Genomic DNA, 26850 nt, shown 5'->3' with positions numbered 1-26850 from the left:
TTGGATGCTACAAATAAACCAGAAATCAGTGAAGATACATTAATAGTTCACTGGCTGCTCTAAAGAGAGCTAGGGTTTAAAGTTTGATTTTATTTACTTTTTTGTTTGTTTTTCATACTTTGTACATCTTTTATTTTAAACAATATACTGTTTAACAGCTTTAAAATAATATTTTTAGAATCAATTTGTGCATTTATTAAGTGAAAATACAATTTTTACCAGGTGACTTGAGGGAGCAATTTTTGAAATTTATGAATTGTCATTTAAGGGGCTTGATATCTGATGAAGTTCTTGATCTACAGGAAAAAAAAAAGCTCTTATGGTTTTAATTAAATTTATAACTGCAATTCTCACTGGTGGCCATGTCTTTTGTTGGATCATTTCAACATTATATAAATTGCTCAATCCCTGCTTTCCGTTAAACCTCACTTCTCTTGATTATTACTAAGCAGGAACTGCTGCCACACATTCCATTTATTTCTATGCAATTAGTTCCACCCTTTTCAAAAATTCCCACCTCCAGTTACTCTATCTCCTATACAATATTCTGTACTTCAGTTACAGTTGGTTTCCATTTTGATTTCCATTTTCTAGTAGTTGCGTTCTTGGCAGCCAGTAGCATTAAACTTTGCAAGGCCTTGGTATGTCTGGGCAATTCAGATCCTACATCACAACTCAAAAAATCATTTCCTTAGTTACAACCATTTGCTCACCCAACATTTCTGACCCAGTATGCTGTAATTATTTTTTTTAAATCTGCCAGCTTGTTGTATTCCCAAAAAAATGTTCTCAATTGCCCTTCTTTCTCATTACACTTACTGCATTTGCTATAAATCTGAGGAAAGTCTGTTTTACCTATGCAAGCACTTCCAAGAAAAATCCTAAATCTTCTGGACTTTGTTGCATACTTAGGGGCCATATGTATGCCCTTCAACTGTTCCTTTGTATACTGCCTTTACATTCTTCTCTTCCCTATCTTTTCTGATATACTCTTACTGATCAGTATAGTTATCGTGCAATATTTTATATACCCTATTAGTTATCCATTTTTTTTAACAGCGACTTCTATACTACAATCTACTAAAATATCTACCAGAGCTGGTCTTTCACTTAACACTCCCCCAACTCTTTTTCTTTCCCTAGCCTTGGTTATCAATCCCTGGTAGGGAAGACAGTTTTTAGCCTGCAATCTAAACTTCTGCTTGGCCTCATCCCACTCTATTACCTTTCCCTCTGTAGTTATTTGCCGTCACTACCTTGGTTCATTTGTCAATTTTCTCCAGTGAATTCCATCCCCTCGTCTGTATTCTATACCCCTAACTTGCAGTCACCTCTTCTGGTAAGTTTATTTTTCTCTAATCCCTTGTTGACCAAGTCCTTGGGATACTTTCAGCTACTTCATGAATAAATTAATCTGTGCTGTTATAGACGAGGCATCACCTTGGTGAAGTCTTATACCCACTAAACATATATGACTAAACCACAAGAATGTTAACAACTCTAATTCCTCAAACACAGGAACCAAATGGCACTCAACAACCCTGACACTCCACATCCCCATAAATTTGTAGCACTGTCCACAAGGTTATCTGTCACCAAACACTGGCAAATTTCTATATCTATGGGATATCTGTAAAACCTATGCAAGGACAGAGTTACTCCACTCTCAACGTGGAGTACAGAATCTGTACTGCTTTTTTTGCATGGACTTGTCTACTGGAAGCAGTCTTACTTAACCTATTCTGGCATTTGCCTACCCAAACAGGCTGAGGAGAGTGATACCCCCATATAAATGGAACCCTCTTGTTGCCCCCACTTTTTTCAAAACAGAGAGGGGTGATTCCCAGTCTGCTAATGCAAAGGTACCATTGCAGCCTTTCACCTAACACTTGAGATATGTTGACCACAACACCCCAACAATGTCCAATGTCATCTGGATTTCCAGATGACTCTCATACACTCCCCCACAGATGTACAAAAGTGGAACTGTGTAACTGCTAGAAAAAACATCCAGGGAAATGAAGCGTTCTCTTTCAGCTTTAATCCAACAATAAAAACACCAGCTTAAAACAGTAGCGATTAAACGTAGTAAATCTCATACAAGTTTTTCGTCACAGTAAGACTGTAACTTCATCAGATAATAGATACAATCCAAAATCCCTTACTATTTATACTGCTCTGTTTCCCAAATCTGTTCCAGCCAATGAAAATAGAGCCTACATTTCAAACTGCATTCAAAAATTATCTTGCTGAAAGCTTTCATTAAACTTGTAACATAAAAATTATAAAAGCCAGTTTAAAAACAATTCATATTTGTTAAAACCTTGTAAAATCATTAAAACTTTTGATTCCAATGGGAAATTTAAAACTTGATTTTAATAAAACAGTTTAAAAAGCTTTTCTTGTTTCAAGCATAAATAGTGTTTGTTGTACTGAATACAGAAGTATTTTAGCGCCCTCTTGTGGCAGGCATTAAAATCACTATTAAAGGACAAAAGAAAGAAAAAAAGAAAGAGTATGTGCAAACCATAATGTGTTAAATGAGAGAATAAATAAACATGACTTGTATACTAAAAATTAATAAGTGAGCTCCAAAAAATATATATTTAATGTTTGGTTTCATTTACAATTTGGCAGCTCTCATTTTAAGCAAAGATTTAATAGAAATAAATAGTAAGGGATTTTGGATTGCATGTATTATCTGATGAAGTTACAGTCTTACTGTGACGAAAAACGTGTACGAGATTTACTACGTTTAATCGCTACTGTTTTAAGCTGGTGTTTTTATTGTTGGATTAAAGCTGAAAGAGAATGCTTCATTTCCCTGGATGGTTTTTCTACTGGGTTTTGGTGTCGTTTAACCATTATTTGCTGTTTGCGTTATGAACTGTGTAACTGCTGCCATGGCCTGGCCTCATCTATCAAAATGGAGCAAATCCCCCCCATCTGACTCAGGCACTTCTTCCTAAGAGAAGGGCATGCTTACTAGATTCAAGAGTTCTTCAATGCGTTTGTTCCACTCCTTGACAATGTCCTAATTTGAGGCCAACATTTCACCACACTGAACAACATCCCGCCTTTACATTTTGAGTTACATGATGGTTTGAAGGAATATCAGAGTCCATTGAAATATCATTCTCTTTCGACTTACCAAACTTCTCCCACATTGCAGTTTTCATTTTGCTGAATGCCACAGTTGCTGCTCATAATGGTCACTGTCTCCACTACTGTGGTCTTGATCACTGTCCATTCAGACTCCACGTCCCAGAGTTTTCCCAGGTATACAGGTGGTCTTCTGTAAGTGAAACATGAATTCTCTGCATACTGAAGTATCAGCTAAGCATCTGGACAACCTCAACACATATGGGCTTTTCAGGAATGTCCTATTACCTCTGTTATCATTGTTAAGCTTAACAGTAATAGCGGCTAAAAAGCCAGACTTGCAGATGGAAATTGAGAATGACACCTACAATTCAAGAAATAAAAAAGATTTGGAGAGCAGAACTATGCAGGACAGATGCAAACAGAAATGTGTAAATAAATGGAAGGCATGGCTACAGACACAGCAATGAAAAGAACATTATTTGGTTTCCTTAGGAAGAAAGCTAGGAAGCAGGTGAGCTTCAGGTTCAAAGGTAAAAATGTTTATGCTGCTTGTGAAATTAAGTTGTAAAACATGCTTTCGAAATATGTGGTTCAAGTACATTATTATGTTAAAAAAAAAAAAAAGTACTTAAGAAACCCCCAAGGCAGAAAAGTGTAGCAAATGGATTTTGTTGTGGTATCTACAATAGCAGTAAATATATACCACAAAAAAGAACTCAACTTGCTAACTTATCTAAACATTTTCAAATTAGCCACTTTGTTTCACCTTCCTCAAAGGGTAACATACTGACTTGTATGTATCCGTGGTACCTTTTACATTGGCGAAGCTGCCAGGCCCATAAAAGGAAGAACAGAAGAATTCTCAAAACCTAGGACTAAACTAGAGAAACATACACTACACAGAAATATCACACAAAACACCACAGTTTCATTCACTTTTAAAGGGACTAAGTGTATCTAGGACCTACGGAGGTTTTACTGATAAATTAAGGGGAAAAATAGTTGTGTAAAATCTTACCATAACCAAAGATGTCCCTCTCTTCCATGCTGCAGTACTCTTAGTGTGGGATTCCCTGCCTCAGGTGACCTGAATGTTAGTTCCTATACAAAAGCTTAAGCCTGGCTGCTGTAGGTGCGTGGGACGTCACACGTAGGGCCATGAACCAGGGATCTTAAATGTGACGTCTGCACGCACAGACCTTAGAACTTAAATGCCCAGTCAGAGTTCAATAGAGAGTAAAAAGTGATGTCAACAAGAGGTGCAAGTGTCACATGCTGGCTACTCTGACTATAGTCTAGGGGAGTGCCTCAGAGTGCTCTTCAGACAGGTCAATAGTAAAAGGGGGATAGGTGGGTAGGAAGGAATACTGCAACATGGAAGAGAAGGGCAATTTAAGGTTATGGAAAGATTTTACACAACTATTCTATGTCCTTCTATTCCTATGTTGCAGTATTCTTAGTGTGGGAGAGTACCACAACTTAGTTAGAGGGAAGGGTGGAGGGTAGAGGTAGCTGATTCCACAAAGCTCTGCAGCAGGATTGCTCTAGCAAACCCTGCCAAGGGCTCTGGAAACGTGGTCCAATTTGCAGTCTCTAGTGAAAGTGTGAATGGTGGACCAGGTGCTGCTTCCAGGATGGAGGCTGTGTCCAGGTCTGTGAGGAAGGCTTTGCAGGTTGCCACAGCCCTGGCAGAATGAGCTCTTACTCCCTGGTGTAGGTTCTTGCCATGGTGGGAGTAGCAGAAGCAAACAGTTTTTCTAATCCAAAAGGAAATGGGTTTGTTTGGAGACTGCCTTGCCCAAGGCCCTAGGGTGGAAGGATACAGAGAGTTGGTTTGGTTTTCTGATGGACATAGTTTTGTCTAGATAAAACCTTAGTTGTCTGTGCGCATCCACGGAATGGAGTATCCTCTCACTGTCATTGGTTGGAGAGGGGAAGAAAGTGGGCAGGTGAATGGACTGGTTTAGGGACAGTTCAGTGACCACTTCAGGCATGAAGGAAGGGTTGGGTACATAGGGTCACCCTAACCTTGTGGAAGGTAGTGCAGGGAAAGCAGGCCATTAGAGCTTGTAACTCTGACACCCTTCTAGGTGAGGTAAGAGCCACCAGTAGTAAGGTGTTCCATGTGCACATCTGCAGTGTAGCAGCACTGGCTGGTTTGAATGGGGCCAGTGTTAGTTTTTCCAGAATGAAGTTTAGGTCTCGGGAGATGGGTTTTCTTGGTGGCCTGATGTGTAACACCACTTTCAGGAATAATTTGACATCTAGTCTGGCTAGTAAAGGGGGTTCTAATGGTAGACAGGCTGAAATTGCTGATAGGTGGACTTTCACTGAAGAGTACGAAAGACCAGCCTTAATAAGTTCACACACAAGTAAAGACTAGAGGGGGATCTGCCTGACAGGGATCCCTATCCTTATGGAGACACCAAATGGAGAATATTTCCCATTTTGATAAGTAGGACCTCCTTGTAGTAGGTTTCCTGATATCCCTCACGACTAAAAGCAAATCCTCTGAGTAGTGGTGTCTGAAAGGCATTAAAAGTTTATCACCCAGAGTGTTAGACCTAACATCTGTTGGTGAGGGTGAATTAGTTCCCTTTTGTTGTATGTCCACCTTGTGGGGTAACTTGTGGTGACTGCCTTGGCTAATGAGAGAATTAGGGGGAACCAGTGCTGCCTTGGCCAATAGGGAGTCACCAGCAAGATTTTTGGTTTGTCCCTCCTGATTTTCAGGAGGACTTTTTGAATGATAGGGAAGGGTGGAAATGCATATAGAAACCGCACCTTCCATGGAATGCTGAAGGCATCTACTCTCCAGGCAAGTGGAGAGTGGTCCTTCTTGCAGAATTTTTTCAATTGTCTGTTCTGGGGGGAGGTAAACAAATCTACCCGAGGTGTGCCCCACTGGTGGACAAAGTCTAGAAAAATGTCCCTGTTCAGCATCCACTCGTGTTGTAGAGAGGATGTTCTGCTAAGAATATCTGCTCGTTTGTTGTCCTGGGAAGGGATGTATGTTGCCTGCAGGGATAAGTTGTTTCTGGAGGCAAGGTCCCAAAATTTGCAATGTTATCCGGCAGAGGAGGTAAGCCTAAGTCCCTCCCTTTTTTTGAGATACCACATGACTGTGGTGGTGTCTGTGAAGATTTGAAGGAGGCCCGGTTGCAGGATGGGGGGGAAGGATTTCAGGGCCAGAAGAAAGTACAGTTTTGTACCTACCATAAATGTAGATGTTCGAAGATCCACATTGCTGCAGTCCTTACTTATGGGTAGTCCGCTGTCCTCGGTCGGCCCGAATACCAAAGTATAAGGCTGACGTCGGTCATGGGCGCCTAGATCTGACATCAGAGCGTCAGGGTATAAAGGCGCATGACCAACGTCATATCCTCAGTCTTTTCTTGCCCCAGATGTCAGAAGGCCAAACCAGAAGGCCACAACCAAAAACAGAATACCTCCCAAAAACATGCCCAACAACAACCATCACCTAAAGCATAGCACCATGTCAAACTACAGTGGGGAAGGAGGGAGGGTAAATTGGACTGCAGCAATGTGGATCTTCGAACATCTACATTTATGGTAGGTACAAAACTGTACTATGTTCTTCATCTCACATTGCTGCAGTCCTTACTTATGGGTAGAATCCCAAAGCAACGGGAAAGGGAGGATGGTAAAAATCATAAAGCATTAGGGGCTGCTGAAATGCCCTGTAAAATTGCAGTAAATCATGAAGCATTAGGGGCTGCTAAAATGCCCTGTAAAATTGCAGTGGCAAACCCAGCCCTGGACTTAGAATAAAGAGGAAGGTGATAATGTTTAGAAAAGGTATGCACTGAACTCCAAGTAGCTGCCTCCAAAATATCTTTTGTAGCTACCCCCCTTAGAAAGGCAGTAGAAGTAGCAGTAGCCCTAGTGGAATGAGGCCTGATTCCAGCCGGAATCTCCTTACCATGGTGGGAATAGCAGAAAGAAATACAAAACCCAATCCATTTAGAAATAGTTTGTTTTGAAACAGGTTTACCCTGAGAACCCAAAGCAAAAGAAACAAACAACTGCTGAGACTGTCTGAACTCCTTGGTTCTGCTCAAATAATAACGTAACTGCCTGTGAATATCCAAAGTATGCAAAATTTTCTCCCCTTTATTTTGGGGGTTCGCATAAAAAGTAGGCAAATGAATAGTTTGGTTTAAGGCCACACTAGAAACCACTTTAGGCATAAAGGAAGGATTAGTACGCAAAGATACTCTATCCTTATGAAAAATCAGGAAAGGCTCCACTGCCATGAGGGCCTGTAATTCAGAAACCCTTCTTGCAGAGGTAATAGCTAACAAAAAAGCAGTTTTCCATGACAAATACTTTAACTCAGCAGTAGCTGCAGGCTCAAAAGGTTGTAGAGTAAGTTTTTCCAACACAAAATTGAGATCCCAAGCTGGAGTAGGAGCTCTACGTGGGGGTCTTATATTCTTTGCCCCTCTAAGAAATTGCTTAAACAAAGGATGAGAAAATAAAGGAGGGTCAAAATCATAGTGAGCAGAAATGGCTGCAGCATGGACCTTTATCGAGGAGAAAGACAAACCCTTGTCCAATAACTCAGTGAGATACTGAAGAGCAACACTTAAATCAGGTTTGGAGACATCAAAGTCCTTTCCTTTGCTCCAAATAAAAAATCTCCTCCATTTATCAGCGTAAACTTTCCTGGTACTAGGCCTCCTGGCCTCCAAAATCTTGACTGAATCTTGACATTGAGGAAGTGATTGCCCTCTTGTGACAAAAGGTGCGGAATCAAAGGCAGAGGCCATGGAGGCTCTCGTACTAAACTCCTCAGTAGTGGGTACCAGTGTTGTCGAGGCCAATCCGGTGCTATCAAAATCATGGTTGGCTTGTCTTGTCTGGCCTTCAAAAGTACCTTGGGAAGAAGAGGCAGAGGTGGGAAGGCATATACATGCAGATTGTTCCAACTGAATGACAGAACGTCCACCTTCCAAACTGTGTGATGAAACATTTTTGTGCAAAACTTTGGCAACTGGTAATTTAGTGGAGAAGCGAACAGATCTATGTCTGGAGTTCCCCATAACACTGTCAATTTTTGAAATACATGAGGATCCAATTTCCACTCGTGAGAATCCACTATTTGTCTGCTCAACACATCTGCTAAGGAGTTCTGTGCTCCTGGTAGAAACCTTGCCTGAAGATTGAGGTGTAAATTGAGAGCAGTTTCCCACAAAATCATCGCTTGCCTGCAAAGAGGGTAAGAATGGGTTCCCTTGCTTGTTGATGTACCACATGACAGTAGTGTTGTCTGTTTGAATCAACACCTGCCCTGGTTGAAGTAAATCTTTGAAAGCCATCAATGCAAACTGGACTGCTAACATTTCCTTCAAGTTGATATGCAAATGTTGGAGTTTGACAGGCCACGTGTCTTGCACCCATTTTCCATTGAGGTGTGCTCCCCAAGCCTTGTCCGAGGCATCTGTCGTTAGAATCTGACTCGCCTCTGGTCGGGTCACAGAGAGTCCCTTGTTTAGGTGACATTCCTGAGCCCACCACAAAAACTCCTTCTGAATGCAAGGTATTATCTGAATGACAGTGTCTAGATCTTGGCAGTGCTGTGTCCATACATTTTTGAGATACCATTGAAGCTTCCTCATATGCAATTTGGCATTGGGAAGCACCAGAATACAAGATGCCATGAACCCCAAGGCTTGAAGGACTGTCCTTGCAGTCAGCCTGGACTGTAGAGACATTTGATGGAAATAAAGAGAAAGGCTTCTTTGTTTGTCCGGGGTCAAAAAAAGCCATCTGGGAAGCTGTATTCAGTCTCACACCCAGAAAGCACATGTCCTGAGAGGGTACTAGACTGGACTTTGTTTCGTTCACAGAATACCCCAGGCATCTTAACACTACCATCACATACTGTAGATGATGAAGAAGTTCGTCCTTGTCTTGTGCAATAATCAGGCAATCGTCCAAATAAGGATAAATCTGTATTCCTCTTAGTCTGAAAAAGACTATCACTGGAGCCAGAACCTTTGTGAACACTCTGGGCGCAGTAAATAAGCCAAAGGGCAATGCAGAGAACTGATAATGTAAATTTCCAGCCAGCAGATACCTCCTGCAACTGGGCCTGATAGGAATATGAAGGTAAGCCTCTTTGAGATCCAGAGTAACCATCCAGTGATCTTTTCCCAACAGAGGTAAAAGTTGTTGTAAAGTCAGCATCTTGAATTTTGGAATGTCCAGGTAAGTGTTGAGGATGGATAAATCCAAAATTGGTCTCCACGTGTTCCCTTTCTTTGGAACCAGGAGCAGGCGAGAATAAAATCCTAGGCCCACTTCTGACAGAGGAACGGACTGTATAGCTCCCATTTGAAGAAGTAAAGAAATTTGTTTGTGAGCCTCTATCCTTTGCCGAGGAGGGACATCTGGCATGCCTTTGAAAGGAGGCATGGTATGGAAATAAAACTTGTAACCTCGGTTTATAATGTCCAATACCCATTTGTCCTGGGTGACTAAATGCCAATTTTGCTTGAAAAGAGCCAACTTTCCTCCCAAAGGAGCTGCCAGGCAAGAAGAATCTGGCAGCTGAAAATGCCGGTCATTGGGCCTGTTTACGAAAGGACTGGCCCCTGCCCTCACCAGCAGATTGAGCAGGCGAACTCCATTGTCTCGGCCTGAAGGTACTCTGAGCTCTGCCCCTACCACGCCTAGATCTACCCCTAGACTGAGAATCAGAAGAAGGTGCGTCCATCCCTTAGTAGGCCAATTTCTACTAAACTTTGGAGGCTGTACCTGCAAAAAATCCTTAACAGTCTGCATAGATTTAGCCTTGTCTTCCATTTTCTTCAAGACTGACTCCACAGGAGGACCAAACAAAACTTCAGCCTGTAAAGGGGCATCCAAAATTCTAGACTTAACATGCTCAGACAAATTCTGATCCTTAAGCCAGGCGTGCCTACGAATAACTGAACCAGTGGCAGCCACCCTAGAAGAAGCCTGTAAAGCATCAAAAAGTACAGTTTTGTACCTACCATGAATGTAGATGTTCGAAGATCCACATTGCTGCAGTCCTAACACTTGGGGGTAGTCCGCTGTCCCAGTCGGCCCGAATACCAAAGTATAAGGCTGACGTCGGTCAAGGCGCATTTGACTGACATCAGGACGTCAGGGTACAAATGCGCATGACCGACGTCATATCCTCAGTCTTTTCTTGCCCCAGATGTCAGAAGACCCTAAAAAGATAAGGCCAAAACCAAAAAACACCAAACACTCCTGTACCTAATATATGTACAATATATACAAATTTACAAAATAGAACCCCACCCACACAACCACCCCTAAACACAGAGGGAAGGAGGGAGATTGGACTGCAGCAATGTGGATCTTGAACATCTACATTTATGGTAGGTACAAAACTGTACTATGTTCTTCATCTCACATTGCTGCAGTCCTAACACTTGGGTAGAATCCCAAAGCAGAGGTCAGGAGGATGGCTAAACTATAATGAAGCAGGAGCTGCCAAAATGCCCTGCAACACAGCAGTGGCAAAACCAGCCCTGGATTTAGAATAGAGAGGAAGGTGGTAATGCTTGGAGAAAGTATGCACTGAACTCCAAGTAGCTGCCTCCAAAATATCCTTAGTTGCCACCCCCTTAGAAATGCTGTTGAAGTGGCAGTAGCCCTAGTGGAATGAGGCCTAATCCCAGCTGGAATCTCCTTGCCATGATGGGAATAACAGAATGCAATGCAAAACCCAATCCACTTAGATATAGTTTGTTTTGACACAGGCTTGCCCTGAGAACTCAAAGCAAAAGAAACAAACAACTGCTGAGACTGCCTAAAATCCCTAGTCCTGCTTAAATAATAACGCAACTGCCTGTGTACATCTAAAGTGTGCAAAATCTTTTCCCCTATTTTGGGGATCTGCATAAAAGTAGGCAAATGAATAGTTTGGTTTAAAGCCACACTAGAAACCACCTTAGGCATAAATGAAGGATTAGTACGTAATGATACCCTATCCTTATGAAAAATCAAAAAGGGCTCAACCGCCATAAGGGCCTGCAATTCAGAAACCCTTCTTGCAGAAGTAATGGCCAACAAAAAGCAGTCTTCCATGACAAGTATTTCAATTCAGCAGTAGCATGAGGCTCAAAAGGTTGTAGAGTAAGTTTCTCCAACACAAAATTGAGGTCCCAAGCAGGAGTAGGAGCTCATGGGGGTCTTATATTCTTTGCCCTCTAAGAAATTGCTTGAACAAAGGATGAGAAAACAATGGTGGGTCACAATCATAGTGAGCTGAAATTGCTGCAGCATGAATCTTAATGGAAGAGAAAGACAAACCTTTGTCCAATAACTCAGTAAGATATTGAAGAGCCACACTCAAATTAGGCTCAGAAACATCCAAATCCTTAGCTGCACTCCAAAATAAAAATCTCTTCCATTTTTCTGCATACACTTTCGTGTACTAGGTCTTCTGGCTTCCATAATCACATTCAAAACTTGTTGAGGAAGTTGAGACCTGCTGTGGTTCAAAACAGAATATGCCAGGCTGTTAGATGAAGAGAGTGAAGCTTGACATTGAGTATATGACCGTCCCTCTGAGACAAAAGGTGTGGAATTAAAGGTAAAGGCCATGGAGGCTTCCTTACCAGATTCCTCAGTAATGGGTACCAGTGTTGCGAGGCCAATCTGGAGCTATCAAAATCATCCTTGGCTTGTCTTGTCTGACCTTTAGGAGTACCTTTGGGAGGAGAGGCAGAGGTGGAAAGGCATACACATGAAGATTTTCCCAACTGAACGAAAGAGCATCCACTTTCCAAGCTGTGTGATGAAACCTTTGTGCAAAACTTTGGCAGCTGGTGGTTTAGTGGAGAAGCGAACAGATCTATGTCTGGAGTTCCCCATGACACTGTCAATTTTCAAATACATGAAGATCCAGTTTCCACTGTGGGGATCCATGATTTGCCTGCTTAACACATCTGCTAAGGAGTTCTGTGCTCCTGGCAGAAACCTTGCCTGAAGATTTAGCTGCAAGCTGAGCGCAGTCTCCCACAAAATCATTGCTTGCCTGCATAGAGGATAAGAATGTGTTCCCCCTTGCTTGTTGATGTACCACATGACAGTTGTGTTGTCTGTTAGAATCAACACCTGCCCCGGAAGAAGTAACTCCTTGAAAGCCATTAATGCAAACTGGACTGCTAACATCTCCTTCATGTTGATATGTAGATGCTGTAGTCTGGCAGGCCACTTGTCTTGTATCCACTTTCCATTCAGATGGGCTCCCAAGCTATGTCTGAGGCATCTGTCGTTAGAATCTGACTCGCCTCTGGCCGGGTCACAGAGAGTCCCTTGTTTAGGTGACATTCCTGAGCCCACCACAAAAATTCCTTTTGAATGCAAGGTATTATTGGAATGACAGTGTCCAAATCCTGGCAGTGCTGTGTCCATACATTTTTTAGATACCATTGCAGCTTCCTCATATGCAGTTTGGCATTGGGAAGCACCAGAATACAAGATGCCATGAACCCTAAGGCTTGAAGGACTGTACTTGCAGTCAGCCCGGACTGAAGAGATAGTTGATGGAAGTAAAGGGAAAGATTCTTTTGTTTGTCCGGGGTTAAAAAGGCCATCTGGGCTGCTGTATTCAGTCACACACCCAGAAAGCACATGTCTTGAGAGGGTACTAGACTGGACTTTATTTCGTTCACAGAATACCCCAGGCATCTTAGCACTGCTATCACATATTCCAGATGCTGAAGAAGCTCGTCCTTTTCTTGAGCCAGAATCAGACAGTCGTCCAAGTAAGGATAGATTTGCATTCCTTTTAGCCTGAAGAAAGCCACAACTGGAGCCAGAACTTTTGTGAATACTCTGGGCAGTAGATAAGCCAAAGGGCAATGCAGAGAACTGATAATGAATTTCCAGCTCGGAACGCAGATACTTCCTGCAACTGAGTCTGATAGGCACATGAAGGTAAGCCTCCTTGAGATCTAAAGTTACCATCCAGTGATCCTTGCCCAGCAGAGGTAAAAGCTGTTGTAACGTCAACATTTTGAACTTGGGAATGTCCAGATAAGTGTTGAGGATAGACAAATCCAAAATTGGTCTCCACGTGTTCCCCTTTTTGGGTACTAGGAACAGGCGAGAATAAAATCCTAGGCCCCTTTCTGGCACAGGAACCGGCTGAATGGCCCCTATCTGGAGTAACAGAGAAATTTGCTTGTGAGCCTCTTTTCTTTGTATAGGAGGAATGTCTGGCATGCCTTTGAAAGGAGGCAAGGTATGGAAATAAAACCTGTAACCGTGGTGAACGATATCCAATACCCATCTGTCTTGGGTAATAACACTCCAATTTTCTTTGAAAAGTGCCAGCCTTCCTCCCAAAGGTGCTGCCAGACGAGAAGGCTCTGGCAGCTGAAAAGGCAAGTCATTGGGTCTGCTTACGAAAGGACTGACCCCTGCCCTCACCAGAAGACTGGGCAGGCGAACTGCCTGTTCTAGGCCTAAAAGAACCTTGAGCTCTGCCCTACCACGTCTAGATCTACCCCTAGACTGAGAATCATAAGAAGGATAAGTCCACCCCTTAGTAGGCCAATTTCTACTAAACTTTGGAGGCTGAACCTGCAAAATCTTTAACAGTCTGCATAGACTTAGCCTTGTCCTCCATTTTCTTTAAAACTGCTTCCACAGGCGCACCAAATAACACATCAGATTGTAAAGGAGCATCTAAAATCCTTGTCTTTACATGTTCAGCTAAATTCTGATCCCTCAGCCAGGCATGCCTGCGAAGAACAGAACCAGTGGCAGCCACCCTCAAGAGGCCTGTACAGCATCAAAACCACATTGCAAGGAATGCTTACCCACCTGTTCAGAAACATGAACTAAATCCTGCAACTCTTTACACTCAATACCTTCCGAGCATCTACCTTAGACTTCAATTGTGAAAGGAGATAATTTTGGTATTTCAACATGTGAAACTGGCAATTCAAAGCCCTCATGGCTAAAGTGGAAGAAGTATACACCTTCTTTCCCCATCTATCCAAAGCCCTTGCCTCTTTATCAGAAGGAACAGGATTTTTAACAACAGAAGCCTTAACACCTTTAGGGCCCTGAGAAACAGTTTCTGGGTCTGCCCTAGGACTCTTAAAAGATACTTATGAGCTTCAGGCACCCTATAATACCTATCCGGTTTAACTGGGGCAGGAGGCAAAGAATCAGGGTTCAGGAAGCCTCTGCAAAAACATCCTCTACCACATCCAGAACAGGAGGTATAGCTAAAGGCCTATGCTGGGGTAGAAACAAAATTCCCTAAGCCTTTTCCTGGAATCAGAGAAATCTTGACCTTCCCATTTAAAATGCTCCCTCATGGAATGAAGAGTCTCTGAAAAGAAAAATCCTCAGGAGGAGAAGCAAGGTGTAGAGTCATCTACATCAGAATCAGAATAAGGAGGATACTCCTGCAAGTCTTCAACCAAGACTCAGAAGCCTCGAACACTGCTCAAAACTTTCAAGCTCAGGTTCCACCCTAGGCCTCTTATCAGCAGGGGGCATAGAACCTCTAATCATAGTAATCAAATCTTCTGCCATTTTAAGCACATGTTTCTTAGGCAGAGACCCTGAAGAACTAGGGAGACCCCACTGAAGTTAACCCTGGCCTGCCTCTAGAAGAAGCCTTGGAAACAGAAGGAGGGCCTAACCACCTTAGGAAGGGAGGGAGAACAGCTACCTGAGAAGCCCCTTCAGCCTGGCCTACCTCCTGAGAGGACACATCTTGTAACAGTAAAGTCTCTCCTGAGAATCCAAAGGAACTTCTGGTAGAACCACTGGCTCCACTGAGTCCTCTAAAGAACCGGCGTCCGGGACAGACGGTTCTTCCACGCTGCTTTGTCCTTGCGCTTTTTAGAGAAGCGGGCGTCGGAGCATCCGACGGCATGTTGTAATTACAACGCTTCCCAAAACTAACCTGGCACAATCTAATCTTCTCTTAATAGTGCGTTTGTTAAATCTAGCACAAGAGCGACAGCCAACAACGTCGTGCTCAGGCCCTAAGCAAGGTATACACAAGGTATGGTAATCTCTATGAGGTATCTGTTTCCCACAAGAAATACAGTTATTCACTTTTCTGACATCCGGTTAAATACTGAGGCAAGAAAAACCAAAATATTCTAACGGGGTACTTAGCCAACTTTGATTCGGTCTGAAACTCCGACTTCGGAAAATTTCAGAACGCCAACCTGCACTCGCAAAACTGCTTCTGCCTCGGACCATGCGGCAAAAAAGACTGAGGATATGACGTCGGTCATGCGCATTTGTACCCTGACGTCCTGATGTCAGTCAAATGCGCCTTGACCGACGTCAGCCTTATACTTTGGTATTCGGGCCGACTGGGACAGCGGACTACCCCCAAGTGTTAGGACTGCAGCAATGTGAGATGAAGAACATCCACACTGCAAAGAGTGCTTACCCACCTGTTCAGAGACATGCACTAAATCCTGCAATTCTTTACACTCTATGCCCTCTGCCAAAGCATCCACTTTAGATCTTAGCTGAGAAAGGAGGAAATTCTGATACTTCAACATATGAAACTGGCAATTTAAAGCTCTCATTGCTAAAGTAGAAGAGGTATAAACCTTCTTACCCCATCTGTCCAAAGCTCTAGCTTCCTTATCCAGAGGAACCGGATTCTTAACAACAGAGGCTCTAACACCCTTAGGCCCCTGACTAATAGTTTCTGGATCCTCCCTAGGACTCTTATACAGATATTTATGAGCCTCAGGTACCCTGTAATACCTGTCCGGTTTAACTGGAGCAGGAGGCACAGAATCTGGATTAAGGGAAGCTTCCGAGAAAACATCTGAAACAACAACCAAAACCGGAGGTATAGCTAAGGGTCTATGCTGTGGTAAAAACAAGAATTCCCTAAGTCTCTTTCGTGAATCAGAGAAATCCTGTCCTTCCCACTTAAAATGCTCCCTCATGGAATGTAGAGTTTCTGAAAATGAAAAATCCTCTGGAGGAGAAGCAGAAGGAGTGGAATCCTCTGCATCAGAATCCGAATAAGGAGGGAAATCTTGAATGTCTTCAGTAGAAGACTCTGAATCATCTGAGGCCTGTTCCAAGCTCTCCAACTCTGGCTCCATCCTGGGCCTCATATCAGGAGGGGGCAGAGAACCTCTAATTAAAGTAATCAAATCCTCTGCCATTTTAAGCATGTGTTTTTTAGGTACAGACCCTGAAGAACCAGGACTGACAGCAGAGGAAGGCAAAACAGACCTGCCCTTAGAAGGTGCCTTGGTAATAGTAGCAGAAGGCCTAACCACCTTAGGCATAGAAGGGAGAACAGTAACCTGAGAGGCCCCTTCAGCCTGACCTGACTCCTGAGAGACCACATCCTGTAAAATCAAAGTTTCCCCCTGGGACTCAACAGAAACTTCAGCCGGATCCACTTGTTCAGCTGTAGCGACGAATCATCCTGCCTAGGCTTTAAAGATTTGTCTTTGCGCTTCTTAGTAGAAGCAGGCGCCGGAACATCCGACGGCATATTATAATTACACCTCTTGCCAAAGACTAACCTAGCGCAATCTAACCTCCCTTTATAGTGCGCTTATTAAACCTAGCACAAAACCGACACCCGACTACGCCGTGCTCGGTCCCAGACAAGGAATACAAAGCGAGTGATAATCCCTATGCGGTATCTGTTTCCCACAAGAAATACAATTATTCACTTTTTCTGACATCCGGTAAGTAACTGAGGCAAGAAAAACAAAATATTCCCAACGGGTACTTAGCCCAACTTGGTATCAGTCTGAAACCGAAAAATTTCAGAACGCCGAACGGCACTTGCAACGCTGCTTCTGCATCGGACCATGCGGCAAAAAAGACTGAGGATATGACGTTGGTCATGCGCCTTTATACCCTGACGCTCTGATGTCAGATCTATGACCGACGTCAGCCTTATACTTTGGTATTCGGGCCGACCGAGGACAGCGGACTACCCATAAGTAAGGACTGCAGCAATGTGAGATGAAGAACATCTAAGGTCATTTCCCTCACATTGATATGTTTTTTTTGGAGGATAGGGTGCCAGGTCTCCTGTACCACGAAGCCCTTCATGGTAGCCCCCCACCCTAGGTCTGATGCATCTGTATGCATGTGCTGGATTGCGATGGATGGTTGGAGAGGAAGGTCTGGGTTCAGAAGTATTTGTTGGATCCACCACCTAGGTTCTGCTTTGAGGCAGGGCAGGAGTGTAATTTGGCGCACTAAGGGATGTTGGTGTTGACACCACACATTTTTGAAGTAAAACTGCAGTTTTCACATGTGCATTCTAACTAGAGGCAGCATAGGGATGGTGGCTGCCACTAGCCCCAGGATTTGCAAGAATTGTCTTGCAAATATCTGCTGAACCTGCAACAGGCTTACGAAGTGAGTAGATCGGGAAAGAACTTAGTTCTGAGGGAGGAAAGCCCACATCAGGTCTGTTCTGATCCTGCAGCCCATAAAGAGTTTGTCCTGCTTGGGGGGGGGTAAGGATGATTTTTGGATGTTGAAGGTGAATCCCAGGCTTTGAAGCAGGGAAATGGAGAACCTCAGATGATTTAGAAGGGTGTCTTATCTTGGGTTCTGCAGAAGGCTATAGCTGGGGCTAGGCATTTTGTAAATACCCTGGGTGTAGTATATAAACCAAAGGGCAAGGCTGTAAAATGAAAGTGAGAGCAGGGCCCAGTGAAACACAAGAATTTTCCTTGGGAGGGTTTTATGGGGATATGGAGGTATGCTTCCTTTAGGTCTAGTGTGGCCATAAATGCCTGGACTGGAAGTAGAGGGAGTAGAGTTTGAAGGGATAGCATCCTGAATGATGGAACTTTTAGGAATAGGTTTAGAAAGGACAGATCTAGTATTGGTCTCCAATGCCCATCTTTTTTTAGGGACCAGAAATAGTCTTGAGTGGAAACCATTTCCTTCCTGTCCTTGAGGGACAGGTTCTATAGTTCCCAAGTTCAGAAGGTCTTGCAGTATGTGAGGAATGAGATGCAGTTGATTTTTTTGGGGAAAAGGAATGCCCCTTGGATGGAGGGTTTTCCTTCCAAGAAAGGAAATATCTGTTTTGTATTATTGCCAGCACCCAGTGGTCTGATGTGATGGACTTTCAAATGGGGAGGCAGTGGGAGAGGTGGGCTGACAAGGGGAGGTGGGCAAGGCAGTCACGCGTTGTTGGGTCTACTTCTATCCTGAAAGGGCTGTCATTGAGTAGGTTTGTGAGGCAACTGGTCTGGAGGTGGTTTGCCTCCTGGTTCTTCTCCTATGCCTAGAAAAGGAAGGGGTAGCAGAAGAGAGGGGGCCTCCTGACAAAGGCAGTCTTAGCCGGGTAATTTCTGTAATATTTAGGAATAGAGGACACTAGTAAGTGACTGATGTTTTGAAGCTCTTTACTTTTCTCCTGCAGGGTTTTGAACAGGTCAGCAGACTGTTTACCAAACAGGAGGTTGTGGTCTAGTGGGACATCTAGGATTTCTGACTTGAAACCTCTGGTAGGGGTTGGTGGCGTAGCCAAGAATATCTGCGAAGTACTGATGCAGAAGATGCGGACCGTGCTGAGGCCTCTGCTGCATAACTGCATCTAATGGAATGCCTGGCTACCTGAGAAGCCAGGGACAGTTTAGATGCTATCTCAGTTTTGGTAGGGCAGTCAGGGGTGGATGACAGGAGAGTATTGGCTTGTAATACTAGGTCCAAGACGTATATATCACATGGGTTTGATAGTTGATAACTCTGAAGGCAAGGGTGGAAAAGGTATAAACCTTCTTTCCTATCCTGTCCTTGCTTTTGCTATTTTTGTCAGTAGCCAGAAGAGATGCTGTAACCATCAGTCTTGATTGCTTGTCAAGAGATACAGTAATCACTGCAGGGTCTGCCAGAGGTGGTTTAACTAAGAATTTTTGCTCATCGGGAACTTTATAGAATCGGTCTGGTCTCTTTGTGGCAGGTGGTTGTGAGTCTGGCTTCTTTGATGCTGAGGTGAATGCATCAACTTAGGCAGGAATGACTGGTGGGATGGCTGAAGGTGAGGGAGATTCCACTTGGAGTAATTCAAAGTATCTCCTTTGTGTTTCAGTCATTTCGGAAGTGTCCCATTTAAAGTACTCTTCCATCTTAGTGATGGTCTCCCCAAAGGTGATATCCTCTGGTGGAGAGTCCCCTTCTATGGATTCTTCATCTGGGGAATAAAATTCAAGTGGAGAATCAATTTGAGAAGTATAGGAGACTGATTCCTCTGAGGAAGAATAGTAAGGTTCCTGTTGTTCTTCCCCTTCATGGGCAGTAGGCAGAGGGAGAGAAGTGGCTGAGGCAGGCCTAGGACTGAGCACTGGAATGGTGGAGGAGGAAGAGACCGTGGGCCTAAGGACCATGAAGGCCTGCATCAAAGAGTTGGTAAGGGATTGTCAGTCTGGGATTTCTTCAGAAGGTGGTGTCTGGTGTTTTTTTCTGCTTTCTTTTTAAAGTAGTTGTTTCCGGAGAAGGCCTGGATTCAGGGGCCTGGGAAATGGTAGTAACTTCAGGCAATGGCACCCCGTCAGTCGTCCGATCTCGGCTTCCCTTCAACATTGGTGGGGACCTGCGTCAGAGCTATCTCTGTGAACGCAATGGCATTTACTTCCGATGCGGCTTCCTTAAGGGGAGCCAAAGTAGACGTTTCTATTGGACGTCCCTCAACCCCTAAATTGGAAGATGGTGGGATGTCCGATGGAGAGGCAGAGGAAGGAGGCCTGGAAATCCTGGCCTTTTTCCTAGGTGGTTCTGTCGGAGAGACTGATTCGGGATCCATCCTGAGTGCAAGTTTTTTGAGTGTCTGGTTTTCTAAATATAGATTGAGGGCAGCCAGATGGCTTCAGAGAGCCTTGGGTACAAAAGACTGACAAATTGAATAAGTGGTATGGTCATGCTCTCGACCTAGGCAGAAAACACAATGGTCATGCGTATCCTTATGTGGAATCTGTCAACTGCATCAGCAATTACCCTTCTTTGTTGACATTGGCTAACAATAAATACAGCACACCAAGCTCAAGCAAAAAAAAAAAAAAAAAGTCACAATCCCCAATGTGGTACTTAGCTTTAGACATCTTCAAGTAAAGGAGCAAAGCGATCGATGTGATGGTCGACTGTGGCTGAAAAGTTCTGAGGTCTGTGCGTGCAGACGTCACATTTAAGGTCCCTGGTTTTGGGCCCGAACGTGCAACTTCCCACGCACCTACAGCAGCCAGGCTTAAGCTTTTGTATAGGAGACGATGTTTGGGTCGCCCGAGGCGGGGAATCCCACACTAAGAATACTGCAACAAAGGAAAAGGACATCAGAAAAACAATAGTGTAAGTTTTCAATCAAATTTCTAAATCATATTCCATTCCAGAACTTAAAAAATGTCAACTAAAATAAGATGAATCAATGGAAAAGATTCATAGATACTCCAAGCCCACCAAGTTGCATGAGACCATTCTTGCCTTGCCAGAAACTTCTCATGCAGACATCTCTTTTTGCCATGACAGCCATACCTGTCAATCCTACAGTAAAACTTGTGGATACCCATCCTGTTATCTGTATGTTTAAAGGAAGTTAGTGAGATACATGGCTTAATATGGAGTAGTAGTTTATTCCAGAGGTTTGAGAGGTGCTGGGTTATACACTTATCCCTCCATCATGTTTTATCTATCCGTTAGGGAGGATTTAGGTCCCTGGCTCTTGCACTGGTGGAGATATCAGATTTGAGGGGAAGTGCAGGACAATCAGATTGCTAAAGGCATGGTAAGAGTTCTGAATTGTTCAGATCTGCCATTTAAATGCATTTCTGAGAAAACATGTACCAGATTTACAGGGTAGAGAGAGCTGGTTAATCTTCACCAAAATATGACAGGCTCCTGCAAATACAACTTTTAAATAAAAAAAAAAAAAGTCAAACTCCTCTCAATAAACAGACCATAAAAAATGAAAGGAGTACAAAGGGGAAAAAAACAATATATTTGGAATTCACTTCTACAGGTAAGTTTTGCTCACTTTCATTTAGTCAGGCTAATAAAGGCAGACAGACATACCACATGCTTTTACAGAAGAGAGAGGAATAAGTAAAGAAAACAGTTTAAAATAAGGGAACATTTTCAGTACAAGAGGTTTTAGATGAACAAAGGTATGGAGTACTAACGAGGTCTGCCATTTGCAATTACTACTGTTTATTACAGGAACTTGTGGATGAAGATGCATTCCTCCCACCAGCAATTAACCATTGCAAGGTTTTGAAATGTGATGTAGAGCGAACAGTCAATTTCTCTGGGTATGACCTACAAACAAGCATTGGAAAGCTATTTTTATAATATTTTTACCATCTCTTTCCTGGGCTGAAGTTGTTCCCAAACTTAAGAACGTGACTGTTACTAACCTGATTCAAATTGAAAACATTCACTGCTCTGCTCTTCCTGTGTTATAAGGTCTTCATCATCTGGAAGGTAGCGCTTATCAATGGCCTCTTTGATTTGATTGTTTGCTCCTTTAGGGTCTAGATCCATTGCCCATGAAAAATTCATTAGGGCCAGATGAGTTTGTCCTAACTTCTTGTAAACCTGGAATTCACAGAAAATACATGCATCACTCAGCAGCAAATACACTGTGCAAAGGGGGGCCATCAAATGCACATAATGCACCGGAGTGATTCACCAGATGTTATACACAATTCAAAGCTGCAGAATAATTTAGCCTGTACTGCATACTCTCCTTCTCTGTTTACATATGGTGTGTTAAATGTCGACCTGATGTAACCAGCTTGAGTTACAAGTGGAGGAAAATAAGAGTGGAGCACCTAGATACCCTGTAAATCAGTCAGCTTTTACTCAGATTTTCCATTTGAGTGACAGAATCCATGAATACAGCCAAAAATGTTTCAGTATTCTCATGTGCATGAAACTTGGGGAATTCCACTTTCTGTAGCTGTTGGCACAAAAACTTACCCTGGCATTGGCCAGTAAGGTTGCACCTGTCAGCTTACAAAGCAGGAGGGCTTTAGAAGATTTCAACACACACAGATGCAGGTACATGTAAATAACTAGGACAGGTTAAAGTAGAGAAAAACATTTACTGCTTTACCTTACACCCTGAAAGAATTAGACTAACACAATCTAACCTTACTAGCCTCTCAAAAATTATGTATAAATACAAAAGATAATGCAGTCTTAAAGAACAGAACTCCCCCATTCAATCTTCTCAAAAGGAACAAGTCAGAAAATGAGAAGTTATGTACCTACCATAATGTTCCATGTTAGTTGTCTTCTTCTCGCCTTCTTTCTTGCTGGATGGGTTTGGAGCAGATACTCTGCTTATGCCAAAGCTCGAGAGCTATTTTTTACCGGCTCGAGGTAACCCTGTATCCCACAATGCTAGGCGCTAACTACCCAGATCTCGTTTGATAGCTAACACTATAGCAGTTTTGCCCCCAGAACAAAGGAGAGAATGGCATACTCATGTAGATAGCCATCCCAAGAAAAGGATAACCACTGGAGACCATAGTGGGAGAAAGGCAAGGCTCCTTAGGATCCTAACGGTCTGTCCAGGCTAGGGGTTGGAGGGCGGGACGCAAGAAAGAAGGCGAGAAGACAACTAACATGGAATGTTATGATAGGTACATAACTTCTCAATGTTAAGTTGTCAATCTCGCCTTCATTCTTGCTGGATGGGGCCGCGTCCCTAGCACCTTAACCCTGGGTGGCTCGTTGGAACAGACTCTTGAGGACTGTGGAACCAAAGTTAGCTCGGCTTCTGGAGGCCATGTACAATTTGTAATGAGAAATAAAAGTATGGGGAGAGGCCCATGTGGCTGCCACACACATTGAATCTAAGGGCAACCTATCCTGAAAGGCTATAGACGTAGCTAAGGCTCTAGTTGAATGGGCTCTAGGTCTTGAAGGAAGCTTTTGATGCCTCAGTTCATAGATGAAAGTGATGACTGAGGCCAACCATCTAGAAACTGGAAGGCCTTTCTTCCCCTCAGCATAAGATAGGAAGAGCTGGTCAGATTTCCTAATTTTCTTGGTTCTATCCAAGTAGTAACGGTGTTGGCGATGAACATCCAAGAAATGCAACTTTTGTTCCGCTCTGTCAGAGTAATTAGGGAAGAAATCTGGGAGATCAATAGTCTGGTTTAGATTTGCCTCAGAAGATATCTTGGGTAAAAAGGAGGGGTTTGTTCTGAGGGACACTCTATCTTTATGGAAAACAAGGTAAGGAGGATGAACGCAAAGGGCGTGAAGTCCTGAGACTCTCCTCGCAGAGGTTAGGGCTACTAGAAACAAAGTTTTCCCTGAGAGTAACTTCAAGGAACAGGAAGCCGCAGGTTCAAAGGGAGGGAGAATCAAAGAGGTTAAAACTAGATTCAAATCCCACTGCGGTGGGGGATGTCTAACCGGGGGCTTGAGTAAAAAGATACCTTTGAGGAATGCTTTACAAAGTTTATGAAACATAATGGAGGAGTCTGCCAAGCCAACATGAAAATTTGAAATGGCCGCTAAGTGGACACTGATAGTGGAGGAAGAAGAACCCGAATGAAAGAGTTCGGCCAAAAAATCTAAGACCGATTGGATAGGAGCCACAAATGGGTCTATGTTCCTAGATTTTGCCCAGAAGGAAAAACGTTTCCATTTGCTGGCATAAATCCTCCTGGTAGAAGATTTGTGAGAAGCTAAAATGATGTCACGTACCGAATGGGAGACAAAAGGGAAGCCTGGCTAAGGTTGGAAGTGGAGCAACCAAGCTGTGAGGTTGAGAGAGGGGAGAGATTGGTGCAGCTTGCCCGACTGATGGGTCAAGAGATCTGGAACTGGGTCCAGATGCCAGAGCTGCTCCAAGAGGTAATGGTGCAGGAATGGAAACCATATTTGTCGAGGCCAGTACGGAGCAATGAGGATCATCGTGGATCTCAAGGCGGTAGCTTTCTGAATCAACTGAGTGATTAATGGAAAGGGGGGAAAGGCAGACAGGAGACCCCGGGGCCAATCATGGACTAGAGCGTCTCTGGGAGGGTGGCCGGGAAGAGAGTGAAAAATTCATGGCATTTGCTGTTCTGGGGTGTAGCAAAAAGATCGCAGCAAGGCTGACCCCATTTTTTTGAAAATTTCTTCCACTACTGACTGCTTGAGAGACCACTCGTGCGGCATGAGAATGGCTCTGCTCAGCCTGTCCGCTATGACGTTGGACTTCCCGGGGATATGCGTTTCTATCCGAAACCGTTGAGAGGAGATCGCCCACTGCTAAAGTCTGAGTGCTTCTCGACATAAGGGATAGGACTTGGTTCCGCCCTGCTTGTTGATGTACCACACTACGGACATATTGTCCGTTTGAACTGCAATCATCCCGATCCCTGAGACACTTGAAGGGAGACCATCCACCAAGGCATGTGTTTCTTGCATGATTGAGTTATCAAAATGTAGTGTGACATCGGGAGCTGCTGGAAGGACCACTGAGAGAAGAGCATCCATTGCAGGAGTCGCATGTGGAATCGAGCTAAGGGAGGTAACGTAATGGCAGCCGCCATGAGACCTAGAGTCTTCAGTACAAACTTGGCCTGAATTTTGTTGTTCTGAAGCAGGATATGAACATGTTCGCGAATATCTGCGATTCTTTGAGCCGTCAGTTTTGCAGAGAGTTCGACTGTGTCTAATATGGCGCCTATGAAGATAACAGACTGACAAGGCGACAAGGCAGACTTTTCGAAGTTTATGGAGATACCTAGCTCTTCGCAAATCTGAATGGTGTAATCTCTGGATTGAATAAGTTGACGCCTGGTAGTGGCGGTAAGGAGCCAGTCGTCCAGATATGAAAACACCTGGAATCCTTGACGCCTCAGATGAGCCGTAACCACTGCCATGCATTTGGTGAACACTCGGGGGGCTGTAGTGAGACCAAAGGGCAGGGCCCTGAACTGGTAGTGACTGGCTCCCAGCCGGAAGCGGAGAAACCTTCTGGAGCGTCTGTGCATTTTTATGTGGTAGTACGCATCCTGAAGGTGTATAGAGCACATCCAATGGTCCTGACCCAAAAATGGTAGAATGGACTGTAGCGTGACCATCCGGAACTTTGTTCTTTGAACAGACTTGTTCAGTATGCTGAGATCCAAAATTGGTCTCCAGTCCCTTGTCTTTTTGGTACTAAAAATAACTTGGAGTAGATTCCGGATCCTTGCTGGTCTGCTGGGACTGGCTGGATGGCCCTTTTTCTTAGCAGTTTTGAGATTTCTAATACTGCTTGTTCCCTTAGACCGGGAGGAACATCTGGAAGGGGCCTGTTTGGCTGTTTTGGGGTGTGGACAAAGGGAATTTTGTAACCCTCAGATATGATAGACCGTACCCATGTGTCTTCGGTAAGGGAAAGCCAGGCTTTTGGGTACAGTGATAATCTTCCCCCGACTGCCTCCAAAGGTGGACAGTCGGGCAGCTTCTCAGGGATGCTGGAAGGGTTGGCCAGAGACAGCTTCTCTGCTACACGGATTCTGCAGACCCCCTCTGCCCCTGGGGCTGCATCTATTGTTGTTCCCCCCTCTGCCTCTAGGGGGGAACTCGCCTCGTGCATCCGGTGCGACTCCCTGTGGTTTGCGGAACCACATTTTTCCACCCTTCTGACCTTTGGGGTATGGTCTGGATGGGGTGGAAAAAAGTACAGTTTTGTACCTACCATAAATGTAGATGTTCGAGTGCTAATACAGCTGTAGTAATCACAGATGGGTTTTCTGCCGTCAGGTGGTCCCTCGGTCGGCCGAATTCCAAAGTCTTGGTCCGGCGTCGGTTGTCATCGCTTTCTCTTCTGACGTCAGTGAGGCCAGAGTATATAAGACACAGCCGACGCCATGTTCTTCAGTCTTTCTTTCCCCAGATGTCAGGTGCACCCAGAAGGAAGGCAATACATAAATTATGCTTATATGTGTATACATGCAATGCAATATAATCCAAAAACAGTGGTTGCAAGCAAATAAACCATAGAAGGATAACCCAGTCAGGTTGTATGAAGAGGTTGTTAGGCCCCATGCCTTTACCAAGTGGGGAAGGAGGGAGGGAAACCTGTACTGCAGCTGTATTAGCACTCGAACATCTACATTTATGGTAGGTACAAAACTGTACTATGTTCATCGTGCATACAGCTGCAGTAATCTCAGATGGGTAGAGTCCCAAAGCTACGCACAGGGTGGTAGGTACTAGGAGGAACTGGGTTGAGCCAGAATGCCCTGCAAAACAGCAGTGGCAAAGCCTGCTCTGGTTCTGGAATATAAAGGCAGGTGGTAGTGTTTTGTGAAGGTATGTACAGAACTCCAAGTGGCTGCCTCCAGAATATCTTTGGTAGGAACTCCTCTGAGGAAGGCTGTAGAGGTAGCTGTGGCCGTGGTGGAGTGTTATCTGATACCTGTAGGAACAGATTTCCCATGATAGGAATAACAAAACCGTATGCAGTGGCCTATCCACTTTGAAATAGTCTGCTTGGAAACTGGCTTCCCTTGAGCCCCTACAGCATAGGACACAAAGAGTTGTTCTGATTTCCTGAAGGACTTTGTTCTGTCCAAGTAGTAACGTAGCTGCCTATGGATGTCTAAAGAATGTAGCAGCCTTTCCCCTTTGTTTTGAGGATTGGGGTAAAAGGTAGGAAGGTGTATGGCTTGATTTAAAGCTACCCTGGATACCACTTTAGGCATAAATGATGGGTTGGTACGAAGGGAAACCCTGTCCTGATGGAAA

General features: G+C 43.9%; 1 protein-coding gene across 1 annotated transcript in view; it reads right to left on the bottom strand.

Annotated features, from left to right (window-relative positions):
- CDC27 (cell division cycle 27) overlaps positions 1-26850 on the bottom strand; it is a 2763676-nt gene that overhangs the window by 190251 nt on the left and 2546575 nt on the right. The window contains exon 23 of the mRNA XM_044055179.1: positions 21522-21702. Coding sequence (XP_043911114.1) covers positions 21522-21702 — 181 coding nt within the window. The remainder of the gene's footprint in view (positions 1-21521; positions 21703-26850) is intronic.

Source organism: Protopterus annectens, chromosome 13.part0, assembly GCF_019279795.1.
Source record: "Protopterus annectens isolate FY-2018-M chromosome 13.part0, PAN1.0, whole genome shotgun sequence".
NCBI lineage: Eukaryota > Metazoa > Chordata > Ceratodontiformes > Protopteridae > Protopterus > Protopterus annectens.
Note: the sequence above shows the minus strand (reverse complement) of the source record. Positions and strands in the feature narration are given on the sequence as shown.